A 16,818-nucleotide genomic window follows, 5' to 3' on the forward strand; every position below is an offset into this window, starting at 1 on the left:
ATAGTTCTGTTGAAAAGTTATGAACAATTAATAGCCTACTTGTTGCAGGTAGCTTTTTGAGGAACCATAGTTTGGAGAAATGGTTTAATTCTGACTGGACCGATGAGCTGATGGCTAGTCTGAACGGGGTCGAGACCAAAGTTGATTGTTGTCGTCTTAAAACAGCTTCAGTTGAAAGATTTTATAGCATTTCATATAAACAGTTTTATAAACCATCAATTTTTTTGTCTGTTCAAAATTAATTCATCCAATGAGCTATCTACTACAGGTAAGATATTAATTGTTCATGTCATTTCCACAGAACTTCACTTTGAAAGAGCTGAACTATTCCTTTTAAGCGTGTTTGAGTTTCTGATTCATACTATTTTTGGAAGCATATTTAACTAATTTCCTGACAAAAAGAAGTCCTGCAAAGTTTGTCCCCAACATTAAAATGCAGATATTTAGAAATAATAGAAGACATTGATGGGAACTAAATTAAATATATAAAAAAAATCTGCAGGGTTAATTTAATTCAGTTTATTTATTTGGCACCAATTCACAACAAAAGTCATTTCAGGGCATAATGCAAAAAATAATAAAAAATTAAAAAAGTCCAAATCATAAATCTAATTTATATCCAGAGTCAAATCTAATTACAGTAAACTCAATTTTTATTCTAACAGAATACATTCACATACAGTGGTTTTTCTGGCTGCACACACACGTCCTTTTTACATCATAGTGAGAATAAAGAGCTCAGTTTATGGCTCATTTACGATAATCAGAGCCAATAGGAGGCAGAGGCCTTGATTCAGCATGTCGGGGTAACTTCACGCTCAGGAAACAGAGCTCCTGTTAAACTTGTTGTTGGCTGAAACGCAAAGAGCTAATCAGGACCAAATAAGGCCCTGGCTGATATCAACGTTTAGCACTTTAAGGGCTTCTGCTTCTCGTTAAATCATTTTCAACATTTTGTGAGTTGTTTCCCCAGGCAAATGAGTTCATAAGGTACGTACAGGTTTTTTTTTGTTTTGTTTTCTTATTTTCTTTCAGATCTATAATCCCATCCTGTCGCTGTCTTTTGTCTCCCGGACGGAGCTGGGGTTCACTCATCAGGCTGAACGCTGCTGGTTTTCTGAATCGAGCGAGCCAGGCCAACTTTTTGTCAGGCCAAAAAACTTTTCCAGTCAATCTTTTCATTATGCTTTCACCCCTCGATTCCTTATGCGCTTAATGCGAGCTTTAAACATGAAAAAGTGCATTAAAATTGATTTAATAACAGGCAAAAAACCAAACTCTTTATTCCAAACAGCTTTCGAAAAACAGAACCCCCCCCCCTCAGAAAACTTTGAATTTTAACAAATTGTTTTTAGTTTAAGCTTCATTCTGTCTTTAATCTGAGCATCTACAGTAGCACATCTCAATAGAGTATCAGAAATAACAGAATCATGTTGTTCACTATTTATTACGATTCTTTTTGTTTCATATTTATTATAGATTATTGCGATCATGTTTATTAGATCATGTTTTTTCCAGCTTGACACATTAGAGTTAAAACTTTTCAATTAGAAACTTTATCCCATTCATTTCTAACTGTAGTTGGTTTATTACAACTCTTTTTATCTTTGTAACAATTACACTGGAAACTATGCTCTTGGCAATCATTTTCCAACTTAATTTGATTTGTAGAGATTATCTCTAGACTTGACGTCCCACAACCCGCAGGAGGGTCCCAGCCCGTCTTTAGAAGCACCAGTTCTCAGTCATTCCATAAATATTATTCCTATTTATGTATGAAAACATTCATATTTCATTTTATTAGCTGAACTAAGCTTGTCAGTGGAGTTACATAAATGGAGAACTCTGCTTGTTGTAGGAACCGGTGACAAATATATCAAACTAAGTGGTGTTTTTTTTTTGTTTTGTTTACAAATAATAACCCACTCACATAAGAGATCCTTACTTATTCCCAAATAGAAATATATCTTTTAGATTGGAGATGTTCAGGCTTTGATTCGGAGACACTTGAGAGAAGACTAAATCAGTTTCCTTTAAATGGTAACCAAGGATCAAAACCTTTAAAGGTGGATGCAAAAATAGTAACACGCTGAACATTCCAGGTTGGTTGTAGAGATTTTGTAAAAAACGGGAAAATGCATGCATAAACTAAAAACTTTTCACTTTTTAAAAAGTTGCTTTCATGTCTGATTGTAGGAGAAAACAATAATTGGCCATAGGAGAATGATCAGCTAATCTTGTCCCAACGTATTTATCAGTGCCTGATGCTTTGTTTAGGTCTGAATTTTAGAATATGTGGTTAAATACTAAATACAGCCCTGATTAATGATGGTTAAAGAATACAAATATTGCTAATAAGTCAATAAAACAACTATATGATGACCGTCTAAACAAGTCATCTGTTTCTGACTTTTGCTTTTTATATTTTAGAACAATTATCAAAACTGTGCTGTTAGCAATTAATTCAATTCAATTCCTGGAAATCACCTCAAGACTCCTCAGCTGGTGTTTCATGACCCCAATATGGAGAACCACTGCACAGCTTTATAAAAACAGCAACGAGAGATCTCGCTTTAATGGTTGGTCATAATTACAAGAAAGACAACGAGGTTTATCAAATACCAGATGGAACAGAGACAACGTTGAGTTTCCTGTACAGAAACTGCAGGCAGCATTTGAGACATTCCTTCATACAAAACTGACAAGTTGCGCATCTTTTCTGACCTGCATTTTGTGTCATTTATTCCTGTTATGACAAAAGAAATCTGTAAATTTCTTATGTAACAAATCTAGAGCTTGACTTCCCCCGTAATGTTCCCAGAAGCATCACTGTCGACAAGTTTCAAACTGGAGAGCAGGGATTACCGGTGCTGAAGATCTGAGTCTGGATTTCATTTATTAATCAGAATTTTTAACAGGAGGGAAATTAAAATGTTCTTTTAGTTTTGTCAGTAGATCTGTTTATTGACAAGCTATAAAAGCTGTATCCACGGCATTAATAACAACTTTCACCTGTTCATAATGGAAACTGGACCTACAGCAGCTTTCTTTCTGGATTCTTTTCTTTTTTATAAAAGGTCAAAATGTGTGTATGTGCGCCCAACAAATGGAGCATTTCTTTAACTTCTTTTTGGATTACTGGAGTGGACTAAAGCTGCAGGCGGGGGGGAAGCTGTGGCTACCTTGCTTTAAACCTCATCAGCAGGTATCAAAGCGTTCAGGATTTGCTACATGTGATGCACTTTAATCGCATTTGTCTGGAATGCGGTGTTTTAAGTTTCCCCATTTCCTCCGCAGTTAATCACACTCCTCTATCAGAAACCTGAAGACACAGGGCTGCGGCTGGACGTACATTGCACACGGGTTGTGTCATTATTGTGTCCCATCCAAAACCTTAATCAGTTTAACGTCTCTGCTGAGCCATATCAGTTTACTAATACACGAAGCCGGGGTGAGTCTTCGGGTTCTCCGACATGTTCAGGGGGCTGTTGCAGGGTATCAAACCCAATTACTGCAACAGCAATGGTGTGCATCGGTGGCAGAGAGCTGGGGACTGGCTTGCATTGATCTTCTTTTTTGAACTTCTACATGCAAATCTAGGGTTGGGTTGCAAATCAGAAGAAGGCACCTTTGCAGGGGGCATCCTAAAACATGGGCACAAGTGGCTTATTTCGAAAATGACCAAAGCAGTTCACCAGAAGCAGCAAAGCTTAAAGGCCTAGAATTACTTGAGGGAATGCATACCGCCCACCGCCTCTCATGCCAGAGTTTTAAACTAAGACTATCTTATGTTAAGAAAAGGAGGAAATAAAAGCGTTTTCAGTCAAATCTTAAGAATCCTGCGCAAGTTTTTCATTTACACCAATCAGAATGTGTTTTGGTCGAGCTTCAACTTCTACTACATCAGATTTGAGTTCGTTATCTATAAAACTGACTGAGTTGTAGCCATTTTTGTTTGCTAAGGTAGCTTAGCTGTGGCAGCCATCTTGAATAGGGTTGTAGACGTACATCCAATGATTACTTTCTGAGAGTTTCAGTAGATACCATCCGGTGGTTCATGAGAAATGCTATGATAAGACAGACAACAGGCAAAAACAACATAATCGTCTTCTTTTCACCTTTTGAAAAATGGGCAAGTGATATGCATTCCTTCAAGGAAAGATAGGCCTTTAACTTTTACAGGTTCTAGTTCAGAAAAAAGGCTTTAACATGAACCAAATATCCATAATAAGGAAAATATTTTTCACTTCTCCACGAGCCAACTGTTTCTGCAACCTACTGTCTTCTTCTTGCCTTGTTTTTTTAGCTTCTGGTTTATTTATTTGCTTCAGTATTTGCGTTTTCTGTCCGGCAGCTGTAAAGTATCATGAGCATTATGTGACAAACAGAATTACAGTCAGTTCGTGGTATTTTCTAAGGCAAACTGTTTGTCATACGAGGCGACCATTCACTCCCATTTCATTCAGACACATTTGTACCACAGCAGCCACTCTGCAAACACACCCACCGAACGGGTTGGTTGATGGTGTGTGTGATCTCTGTGTATACTGACCTCAGATGTTTGGGGGTTTTTTATTTTGCCAACTTGTCAGTGTTGCAGAGGTCATTTCAAACAACTGAGTCCAAAGCAAAGCAAGTAAGAAGGAAATGTCTGAGCGACGGGGACTACTTTAGTTTCTTGGTCACAGCGCAACCCGTGGACAGCAGTGTCCTTCCACTCGGCCAAGACACCAACCCGGAGCTTGGGGCGAATATATCTGAGAGAACAGTGCTGCTACCGTACGAAATAAACACCAGAAAGAAGTATGGGTAAATTATGTAGTGAGAGACATGTTTACGTTCAGGGTGTCAAGTTTAAATTATGCACTGCTGTGTTTTTGTGGTCAGTGTGCCGGCTTTAATTCGAATGTTTGTGAGAAGAAGTCAAGGTTGAAAGAAGCGGAGCCAGGCGGGCTCCTCTGATGTCATCGTAAAAATAAAAATCTTCTTTGCCCAGAAGTCATTATGTATGACATGTGATTTGGTATGCACTGATTGTGGACTTGAATGTGTTTTCTGAAACACTAGCGGAGCTCAGAAGTCTGACGCAGGTCAATCAGACGCGGCGCGTGTTTACACTGTGCCGACGTTTGGTGTGTTCGCGAATTCTCTCCGGAGAGCGCCGTGGAGGAGAAACCCAGATGGATGGATAATACAGCATGTATTGTGGTGTTAAACGGCACGTAATGTTTATCAAAGCGGTGAGATCATGCTAAGATCACATCCACTGCCGTGATTGATCGTGAGAGGGAGTTTGGACGAATCTGGGAAATAAACGGCACCAAAAGCCCTCTTAGTGGGGCACACAAGGACACGACGCACAAAATGATCTCGTTTCTTATTACCTCACTTTATGATTGTGCGACCCTGCAGCACTGGCACAACTCAGATGCCGATATTTAAGCTGGGATTTACCTCTCCCCCCATGGAGCTTTACATCCTAATGTTCCCAATGTTTTTAAAAAGGAGCCCTCCACCCCCCCTACTCTTTCAGCTTTCTGTTCACTTAAAAAAAAACATCTGTTTCACGTTGAATCTGTGCAGCTTTGGAATCAGTTTAGCATCGATGTGAAAAGGTTTATGCAGTGTTTATTACCAGATCGGTGCAGTTCTTCAGCTGTACGAGTAAAAGGCCTTTAAGTCGAAGCATACTTTTTTTGTTTTTGCTGCCCCTCGTACACACAAAACAAGCAAAACGTCATGTTTTAATCATTTTATTTTTTTCAGAATTAAAACCAAACATCCTGTTTAAGCCATGAATCATTTAAAGTAAAGTACCGTTAGGAAATTACTATAAAAAAACGCTATGTGCCAGCTTTCTAAATGGAGGTTTTTACACTGTAAAAACAACAACAAAAAAAAAGAAAATTAAATTTATTGTAAAATATTGGCCGCTGGGGTTGTCAGAATTTCCCTGTAAAAATATTATGTCAATGTGTGATAGATTAAAAAAGAAAAGGAATAGACTCTTGCTAAGGATAACATGGCGTTCCTTGAAGGAATGCATATCGCCCGCCACCTTTCACGCAGCATTTGAAGATCATCTTATGTTGGGAAATGACAAAGTCGTAGTCATTTTTGGCTCAAAACATGAAACTATGTGAAAGCTATTAGGACTTGCAAGAAGTCAAACTCAAAGTAAGTTATGCATGACTCTTAGCTACTACCACTCTAAATTTTAGCTCAATATCTGTAAAACTGACTGAATTATTGCCATTTTTTGTGTCTTCTAAGGTCAGCTGGCTTGACTCCAAACATTAATCAGTTGTAGGCGTCCATCCAGTGATGATTTTCTGCAAGTTTCTTTAAACAGATGGACACGTGACACACAAACACTGGCAAAAACACTATCACCCACATATCGCCTTTCGGCAGCGGGCACTCCTCTATGAAGATAAGATCAGAATAATCTAAAAGGACAGGTAATACTGAAACTTGAAGGTTTGTGCCATTTGCAGAATGGATGAGTGAATAGCAGTTGCGCAGAAAACGAGCAGTTTTACGCTGAAACACATTTTTATCTTCATGTACGTCAGCAGACAGGCTTACGCTGAGCGCTACAGAGCCATAGTCCGATTTATTAAGATGTTAATGAGTTGTGACATGTCTGTTAAGAAAGCCCGATTGTCCGAGTTGACGTGTTGATTGCTATATCTTGCAACCAGCTAGGAAACTGGAAACTGGACCCTGAAGCCCACAGAGAGTGGCGAAGAACAGAACCTTGGCACACTGACGACTGAACAGATCTAAAGGGCATCGTGGCATCGCAGTTGCGCCACATTTTTTTTTTAGGCAGCAGCTTCTTTGTTTTTACCCAAAAAGCCTTGTGGTCTGGTCCAAGTCCAGAGGATTGCATAAATGCACTTTGGTCTCCTTCACTCTCCTTGAGTTCCTGAGCTGGTGTTGATCATCATGCCATGTTGACCTATTGTTTAATTTTGCAGGCATGTTTTCTGTCTGAACGTCGGTCCTTCTGGCATCAAGGTATTTGGCTTGGCAATAACACCCCGAGCCTTCCGCAGGGTTTATTTGTTATCGCGTCAGAGTTATAGAGTTGCTGCAGCAGGCATTAAACAGCTGTGTCAACTCCTAAACGGTTCGGACACCGAAAAGTTGTATTTCTTTACCGAACAGCCCTGGGTGATGCTGGATTGCCTCCACTTCGTTACAAAGAAATGAAAAATCGGCTGGCAGGACGAAAAGACACTGGAATGACAAAAAAGAGAAATGCAGCTGAGAAGAGTGTGGAAATAAAATTTGGTTATGTGCAGCATAAACTATTTTCTGACCACAGCTACAGTTCATATTTTTAGATCTTAAAACAATTTGATACAGTTAGAAAACAGCTACTGGTTGACTTGAGATAGACGCTGTGGTTTTGCAGTGGATATATTTTTTTCCCCTCTGGAGGATGAGTGGTAATGCAATAAGTTGTTGTCAAAGTAAGGGCAACTTTCCAGACCTGTGGCAATATTCAGAGATGCCAATTTCACCATTACTGGCAGCGTTGTTTGACAAAACTGTATCCAGGCTCCAAACAAGGACGGAAAAACTCACTACAAATCATCATTCAATCATCAAATTTGATTAGAAATAAAAGGCCTGCCATTCCTCGAAGGAACATGTATCACCAGCCACCTTTCATGCCAGAGTTTTAAACTACGCTGGAAAAAAAAAGACATTTTTATTTGGCCTTTCTGGGTAAATTATAAAAACTATGCAATATTGCAAGATTTGTAATTGCTTCATGTATGTGTTTATGATGACTCTCAGCTACCACCACACAAACCTTTTGCCCAATATTTGTAAAAGTGGCAGAGTTATAGCCTTTTTTGTGTTGGCTAAGGTCAGTTAGCTGTGGCAGCCATCTTAAATTGGATTGGCTTCAAAAATCAATCCGTTGTAGATGTATATGCAGTGACTGCAGTCTGCAAGTTTCATTAAAATCTGTTCATTGCTTCAGAAGATATTTTGCTAACAGACAGCAACAGTTGATTATAATACTAATGGCAAAGTTTTAAAAACAGATCTCATGCATTTGATTAGCTCTCAGACTATGTGGTGTGAATGACTCTCAGCTACTACCACTTCAATGTTTAGCCCAGTGTCTGTAAAAGTGACTGAGTTATAGCTATTTTTGTGTTTACAAAGGTTGATCAGCTGTGGCGGCCATCTTGAATCAGGCTGACTCCCACAATTAATCAGTCGTAAACATGCATCAAATGCTTACTTCCCGAGAGTTTCATTAAAATCTGTGCAGCGTTTTATGAGATATTTTGCTAACAGACAGTCAAATAAAACCCCCGCCCAGGGAATCACAGTATTGCCTGCCTTTTTCGGGGCAGCAATCTGTAAAAGTAAATTGGTAGAAGGAGAAGCGAATCAATTAAACATGGCTTTATTGGTTTTTTTTTTTTACTGGCTGTGTGTGATTTGGCGTCAATCATCCCCCAGCAGGATTGAGTGAAACGGAGACAGACTGAGGGATACGGGCGCATTCTTACCAGAACAAGAGCAGCTTATGGGTTTGAAGGGGGGTTAAAAGAGAGACAGCAGGAGAAAGCCAAAGCGAGAATGGAAGCAGGTGTGAGTGAAAGGTGCTGAATAGCTGAGGGCCCGGGTGTCAGAGGACGCCGTGGCTCTCTGCTCCGTCAGGCTGGACCCTGCATTCACTGCCAGTAACACCAGTCGACGAGCCGGCTCAGAACACAGATCATGTTTAGGACTTTCCTTGCGTAACCGCCAGTTAGTGTTTTTCACGGCGGGTTCGGATTTCGCGAATGGGTTTATAATTAATGCCTTGATGGTCGCTAATGGCTGCGGCCTCGGAGGCTTTGTACGGCACTCTAATTAGCCTTCGTGAACGGTTAGAGTAGCAGTGAGCGGAAACACGTAGTCTTTTACGGGCTTTTCACTCAAGAAGGGCTCCAAGTCTTATAACTGGGAAAAAAAAAGAAAAATCTTAATTAACTCTTATGGTGCGCTATTATGGAAGACTGAAAACAGGGTCCCCCCAAAAACACAAAGATGGCCACCACAGTTAACCAACCTCAGCCAACACAAAAATGGCTACTTTGTTTAAAGGTTTGACATGAAAGGCAGCGGGCGATATGCATTCCTTCAAGGAATCCTAGGCCTTTTAAATTGGATTTTTGTTATTTTTTATGAAATCAGAGGTCGAGCTAGTCTGGCGTCCTCAGGAAGGGAAGTCGGACTCAACAGAAGGAAAGTATTACGGATGTTTCTGCTTCACTGTGCCTCAGTTCTACAATGTTTCAAATTTACAGCTGGAACTTCTGTATTGTTTTAATACATTTACTGTAGCGCAGTTTATCACTTCCTGAAGACTAAATGCGTGTTTCAGCTGTACTTAATCTGCTTGTTGTGTGTTTTAGAGACGCCCTAAAGAAGACTCCAGTATGGCTCTTGACTTTTTCGACCAAATTTAGACATCAGTGAGACATCTTTTCACAGATGTCTGTTTTTTTTACTGTGTGAAGAAGACATCTTTGTAATGCCGTTTTCACTGCAGCCGTGACATCTGTTCACCTTTCACTTCCTAACCACATTCAGACGTCAGCAGATGTCTTCAAGTAGACGCCTTTTCTGCGCTGTAAAGAAAGCTACTCTCATTGCTGTTGGCGCAGCGACACGGACGTTGCCCAGTTGAGAAAATGGCGACAAACTAAACAAAAATAAGCGTGTAAGATGCGCCTGAGCCGTCCCCCCCAAAAAGGAGAATGAAAATGATTGTGAGGCAGTTTGGGTGGTTATAGTCTTTTGAGATCTGAACCTTGTTGTCTTTTTTCCCCCCCATCAGCCTGGCAGAATGCTAAAATCCAGACGGCCCAGTTAACCCTTTCTGATTCAGCCTGCTTCTGAATCAGAAAGGGTTAAAGTGGTTCCCCGAGCTCTGTCCGTGTTGTTGTGTGCTCCGACGCTCCCACGTTGCCAGGTCTCCTTTGCAGGATTCATCACGGCACTTCCTCCTCAATCTTCAGCAAGTGGGCTGTGAGAGGCTCATTATGTGAGCAGTCCCCATTTAGTCATCATAGGAACGCTTCCTGTTGTGCCATCCACATTTTCTGGCCCCAAAACTGTTTGGGCATGAGTGCAAAATGCTTGTTAAGAACAATTTCTTTAGTCATTTGCATGACTACTTCCTGCCACTAATTTATCGACTGTTCTTGCTCCATTTTCTTGCTCATTCGCATCTGGACAACACTCCCCTCCCCTTTATAGTCACTTGTTCTAAGCTACATGCTCATATAGCACCATTATTTATAAAAAGAATTCCCTAAATATTAAGCAATAAGGGTATGAGAGAAATGAGCTGCTGATAGATAGAAAGTAAATTAATTCATTTCTCACATTGGAGTATTTCCGTCAGATTAAGCTGGCTGCAAAAAAACAAACTTAAATTCACAGAAGAAAAATGTGGAAACTAATGAAAATGTTTTTTAATACTGTAATGTGGAGAAGGGCTTGAGAAACCTGCCTCTCCTTCCCTGCCTTGCTGAATCATATGGATATAATTTCATCCATTTACGTTGCTCTGCTCTCTGCTGTGGTTTCCACGGGGCATTTGGAAGTGGGCAGATTAAATGCACATGTTCCCCTCATCCGTAGCCGGGGCACTCGGCTGCACCGCCTCCCGCCGGAACAGATCCTGAAGTGTTGATGATTCTCCTCATTGGCCGGGGCGGAGAAGGACGCTTTTTCGACAGCTCGCTCGACTGAAGCTCTTCCTCCCATTTAAGGCTTCTGATGTCGCCTCAACCTGCTTCGAGCAGCTGGAACTTTGCGTGTCATCGGGAAGGGTTTTCATCTGCAGCGGTTGCTGTCTGAAGAGAACATTTTGCAATGTCAATGGCTCCTGCACCCAGAGAGGTCATTTGAATCTGGGGTTTTGTCTCCTGTAGGTGATAACCTTACATGCTGTCAAAAAGATAAATCTTTATTTTTCTTTAGATTTTTCTCTGCAGGCATCTGTCCTCCTACGTCATTCATCGACTCTTTGAGTCAGATCTCTGTCACTAATGTCAGCGGCCATATTTGTCCCCATCACGCACCAGCTCCTGCAGGTTGCTAATGAGTCCTCCTACACTGCTGCCTTTCACTTCTTGACACCGTTTTTTTTTTTTTTCCCCCCTTCCCTCCCCGCCAGTCAGGACTAATTTCCCACGAAGGCCCTCAGGCGTGACGCACCACCTCATGTCCAAACATGGAGTATGGAGCCCATACTCTGTCTGTTGTGATCAGCTGTCCGTCCACCCTTTCAAGCCCGTCTCGCTCCCTTCAGCCATGTCGGGACCCCGCTGTCATCCCCAATGTTTACCGAGCTGCTCAGAAGTCAGCCGGTGTCAGATGGAGCTGAAACCCCTCCGGAGTGCCAGCGCCGCTCCCCTCATGTGGCAGTCTTCTGGTTTCCACCTAGACAGTTTTTATTTTATTTTTTTTTAGAAAGGAAAACTAAACATGTTTAAAGCAATTAATGTGATTAGCACCATTTAAACTGTTTTTATAGGTAATATCAAAGGGAAAATCAGGGGCCTCTGTTTATACCACTTTAAACTGTGTGGACTTTCTACACTATTTAGATTCCAGTCACCTCCTTATGGATGACACCACTTTACAGCATGTGCTTCTTAATGCATGTCAGTGTAGTTTGAACTTTTATTAGAGTAGCTGGTAAAAAGCTGACAGTCAGTGAACCTTCTGGAGAAGTGATTTAAAGATTGGGCACACTTAGCTGTTTTTCTTTTCTTTTCTTTTCCTCGTGCCGGGTTTCTGGGCAATGTTCCTTTCAAACTGAACGGCCTTTTTTGGTTTCCCGGCAGCGAATGAAACCTCATGCTCAGGCCGTCCCTCCCTCCACATCGAGCGCTCCCAGAGTAATTAAACGCTCCACGCGATTAACACGCTCCCTTCCGCGGACGTCAAACTGTAACTTAGCCACAAATTTGTACAGAGGAACGGAAAGCGGAGAGAAAAAGGGGAGCCTTCCCTAGATAAATATACGCTTTTGGCTCTTCATTACCAGCCCTGCTGCTCGGCTCTAGAATCAAGCGGCCGTCATAAACCGTAGCTGTCATGATCAGTATGGCAATGTGGACGTTCCAGGGCAAAAAGATTTTTTATAACATGTGCCCGCAGCAAATTTAGTCTCTTTTTTATGCGTTTCCGTTCTGCTAAATTCGTTTGCATGGTTTTATGCTCATTCCTGTCTGCGCAGTTTTAAAGGAGCCAGTGTTTCTTCTGCTTTTATTCTCATCCTGAACCTCCTCACTGCAGCTTTGGGTTGGGGTCTTCTTGATTTTAAGAATGGAAGCAGTTTTCTGTGTCACAGTCAGATTTATTACAATCTTTTGTAAACCTGAAAACTGTCAGATGTCAAAAGCTGATGTTAAAAGGTCCTGACATGTTCATGTAAACTTATTATTTAGGTTAAAGCAATAGTTCTGATCCTTCGAAGCAGGGTTCAGTAGAAAGGTTATGAACAATTAATAGCTTACCAGTTGTAGATACAACTTCAGTTTGGAAAAAATAGAGGCTAAATCTGACTGGATTGATGAGCTGATGGCTTGTCTAAGTGAGGTCAAGACCCAAAGTGGGTTGCTGCTGTTTTAAAAAGCTCCAAACACTTCATAGCAATTCATGCATCCATCATTTTACAGAAATATTATGGAATTCCTGCAGGAAGTGGCTCCATCAGCACCACAAATGCTACACATAACTGCTGCAGCCAAATCACCATGTAAATAACGACGTAATGCAAATCTGAAAGAGATGTAATGGCTTATGCTCACATGAACTGCTCCACATTTTTAGGATTGGAGTTGTTTTAAGGTGGCAGCAGCCATCTTTGGTTTTGGCTCAGGCTAAGGCTGTCAGATAAGACATTAATTGTTCATACTCTTTCTGCAGAATCCTGAGCTGACATATCTGCACTGCCACTGGAAGTTTTGAAACAACTGCTGTTGAGACGCTTTGCTTTCACTTTTCAGGGAAAAAAAAAATTAAAAAATTGTTTTCTTGAAAAGTATGTCAGTATTTTTTAAAGAAGAATGTGAAATTGTGTTGTGGAGAGTGGCAACAAAAAAAATTTCAATCTTGATTTTGTTTGGGAACATTTACAAACCCTCATACCATGCTGTGTTTCTGACATTTAGAAAAAAAAATGCATCTGTCTGACTGTGGTGAAAGAAGTTTTTTTGTGTTTGTTTTCCCAAACTCATCAGCTCGGACGTCTTACGTCTTTATGAGAAGCTCTGTGTTGTTGTTGCCATAACTGAGCAGATTAAGACTTGCTTACTGAGCCCGCAGCAGCAAACCCACAGATCAGCACGGTCACCCAAAACGTCTCCACCATGACAGGCTTAGGGTTTCGCCTATATTAAATGGAGCCTCGGTGAATAAAAGGCTCTGCCTGTGCTGCCTGAGTGAATGAAGGAGACCAGGGATGAGCACCGAGCCCAGATGGAGTTGAAGGCCCATTAGAAGAATGGTGTCCGTCTCTTCTTAGCGGTAACCTGACCTGTCGGCAGGCCTCACTAAAGGTCAGGGTACAATGAACAGTAGAGACTGCAGGCCTTCTGCAGTAAGATATAAGTGAAGTTATACTAGTGCTGCCATTTTAATCAGAGCCCTGATGAGGATAGAAACTGTTATTTTTTAATATACAGGCTGATATTAATGATGGAACATCATACTGAATGCTTTGAAGAGCAATAAAACAACAAATTAAGCTAATTTTCTGCTCTAACCAAACACAAGTCTCTAAGTTATCACAGTGAAACTGAAACCCCGGATGATTTCGCAGAAATCAGTAACAGTAAACTATGTTTCCCCTACTGTTGAAAGGGACTGGCATTTCCACCAATCAGTAGTTTTTTTCCCCCCTCTTCCTTTGTTTGTTTTGTTTGTTTTTTGCCTATAAGAGCAGAAGCAGACACTTGAGAAGCCTCATGAATGATTCACTCGTGAACAAATCTGTGGTGTTCATTGGCTGAGTGCTTGGGATCAGATGAGCCGAGCCGGGTCAGATATGAGCTTGTTTACAGTCACTGTCACTTGTCAGTCTTAATGCACTGTACACAGCAGAACACTTATCTCACACTATGCATTACAGCCCAATTATCAACGCTGTACTGTACGGCACACTCTAATTTCCCCTGCGGTTAGGACACAGGTGTACAGTCTAGTATGGTAGCTATACTAACTATTTAACTTTTTGACAGAGTATCGCTTCCAAAATGGCCAAACTAGCCCTTTAAATTGGTAGTTTGTATCCTTTGGAGTGGGGTTCTGAACAGTTAATATCTTACCTGTTGTAGATAGCTCTTTAAAAGACAACAGTTTGGAGAAATATTTAAATTTTGACCAGATTAACAAGCTAAGGGCTAATCCAAGCGGGGCTAAGACCAAAGATGGCTACTTTAATACTCAAAAAATGTCATAGTGGTTCATGCAAACCCTAGTTTATAAACCTTTACATCAAATATATAATACCTTAAATCTGAGTCTCACCCAGGCACATACAGTAAATTGTTCTAACGTTCACCAGATTTGCACTGATTTGTCTTTAGTCTCCGGGAAGGCACTAAGCGGTCTCCTCTCCTCTCTGCAGTTCGAGGGCTGCAACAAAGCCTTTTCTCGCCTGGAGAACCTGAAGATCCACCTGAGGAGCCACACGGGAGAGAAGCCGTACCTGTGCCAGCACCCGGGCTGCCAGAAAGCATTCAGCAACTCCAGCGACCGAGCCAAGCATCAGCGCACTCACCTGGACACGGTAAGAAAAGCCAAAGTTTGACCTCATTCACGTTTCATGCGTTCAATAAAATAAAACAATAATGTTTATGCATTAATTGTCTAATAGAAACTCTATTTTTAAAAATGAAACCTAATCTGATAGTAGGCTATATTAAAAATCTAGAAATGATTGTCTAATTCATTGCATGTGATTCTGGTTTGTGTGTCTTTTCTTTTCCAACATTTAAATTGTACTCCTCCCTGCACTGCCAGTCTTTTCTGAATATTTCCACGTTTCGACAGCGCTAGTTTAGTTCCTTCTAAGCCAATGAGTTGTAGGGCATTTTCACCCTCTCTGCCTCGACAGTGACGCGCCACAGATCATTAAATGATCAGCGCCGTTTGAGCCACAGTTTGAGCCTAAACAAACTTGGATCGGGGCTACAAGCCTGCACAGAGTTCTGCCTGTTTTTCTGGACCTATAATTGAATAAGAAGGAAAGGTTGAGTCAGCCTTCGCTGCTGCTCATTTTGTTGCTGTTACTCCATCAATTTATCACCCACTTTACCGCCATTCATACGCCAGCACGGTAATGGAGTAAAAAAGAAAGAAAAAATAAAGGTTGTTTGCTCAAATGATGTACTTGTAATTTGGGCTGCTTGTTTTCCTGATCTTTAGGAGGGAATTCCTCAGAGCTGAACCCTAAATCCACTTTTATTCACTAATACGTATAAAGAAAATTGGCTGCAAAATAAATGTTAGGAACATTGTCATGGTTTTTGTTAAATGCTGAGACAGCATTCACACTTTTTGTCTTTATTGCAGTTTTCCTGTTTTTTATTTTTCCACACATTTTTTAGTACCTCGGCACACGTTCTGGTATTTTAGCCTTTCATATACCGTATCAAAACATTCAGCTCATTCAGGAGATGGGTGCCAAAGACTTTTGGTTCATTTAACTTTTAAACTTTAAGAAAATATACTCATCATAGAAATATACTGAGCTTGCTTCAATAACTTCAAAAACATTTTTTTATAAATCTGCTTCAGAAAATGTACTCTATTTTTGTCTTCTTGTGCTGCTGTTAGTATTTAGCTTTAAGTTAGCAATTTTCTTATTTAGCTTTTAGATAGCATTTGGCTACTTTTTGCTGGCTTCCGGGTACTTTTGCTTGGCATTTTGCTACTTTTAGTTAGTTTCCACCTAGACAGTTTAGTTAGCTACTTTTAGCTTTTAGTTAGCTAGCCTTTAAGCTTCTAGCTATTGTTTGGGGTTTTTTTAGACTTGCATTTAGCTTTTAGATAGGGTACTTTTAGCGAGAGTAATGGATTTTTCTCTTTTTTTAATTTAGCCAATTATGTAAAAGGAACTCAAACCAAGCAATTATGTTTCCTGAACATTTAAATTTCAAGAGCATTTAAAAGCACATGTAGTATGAGTGTTTTCTGCATAAGACAGTATTCTTTATGCCAGTAAGAAAGGCAAAAAAGGGTCATAAAATACTGAACACAACCCAATCAGCTACAACACAGAAGCTTCTGGTTTTAAGATTTCCTGTAACTGATTATCTTTTCTTTTCGCTCCTTTCCTGCTCTTCCTTTTACTTCAAATTATCTCAGCTTAAAAGGTAGGACTTTGTCTTTATTCCGACAAGTTTCAGATTTTTCCTTGCTTACAGTTTTTGTGGCACATTCTTGAGCTGTCTTTTCCTTTCCCTTGTCTGTGTTCTTACAAAGGGACTTTAAACGTGTTCAAATAAAACAAAAACTGATTTGAAATATTTCCTCTGTCCTTACAGAAGCCATATGCATGTCAGATCTCTGGCTGCACCAAGCGATACACAGATCCCAGTTCTTTGCGCAAACATGTCAAGATCCACTCGGCCAAAGAGCAACAGGTGCAGAGAAAGGTGAGAAACTCTGTGATAGTGTATAAAAGGAAAAAAAAACTCATTGAAACGTTTGTTGTCCTCTTTTAAAGTCATTGACTGCTGGTCTGCTGGTTTCCAGTCTGACCGAACCTTTTTA

General features: G+C 40.5%; 1 protein-coding gene across 1 annotated transcript in view; it reads left to right on the forward strand.

The window, feature by feature from the left end:
* The window catches only part of LOC108230553 (zinc finger protein GLIS1), a 72,458-nt gene that overhangs the window by 37,768 nt on the left and 17,872 nt on the right, over positions 1 to 16,818 (forward strand). The window contains exons 5-6 of the mRNA XM_017406876.3: positions 14,669 to 14,830; positions 16,590 to 16,700. Of these exons, the coding sequence (XP_017262365.1) occupies positions 14,669 to 14,830; positions 16,590 to 16,700 (273 nt within the window). The remainder of the gene's footprint in view (positions 1 to 14,668; positions 14,831 to 16,589; positions 16,701 to 16,818) is intronic.

Source organism: Kryptolebias marmoratus, linkage group LG24, assembly GCF_001649575.2.
Source record: "Kryptolebias marmoratus isolate JLee-2015 linkage group LG24, ASM164957v2, whole genome shotgun sequence".
NCBI lineage: Eukaryota > Metazoa > Chordata > Actinopteri > Cyprinodontiformes > Rivulidae > Kryptolebias > Kryptolebias marmoratus.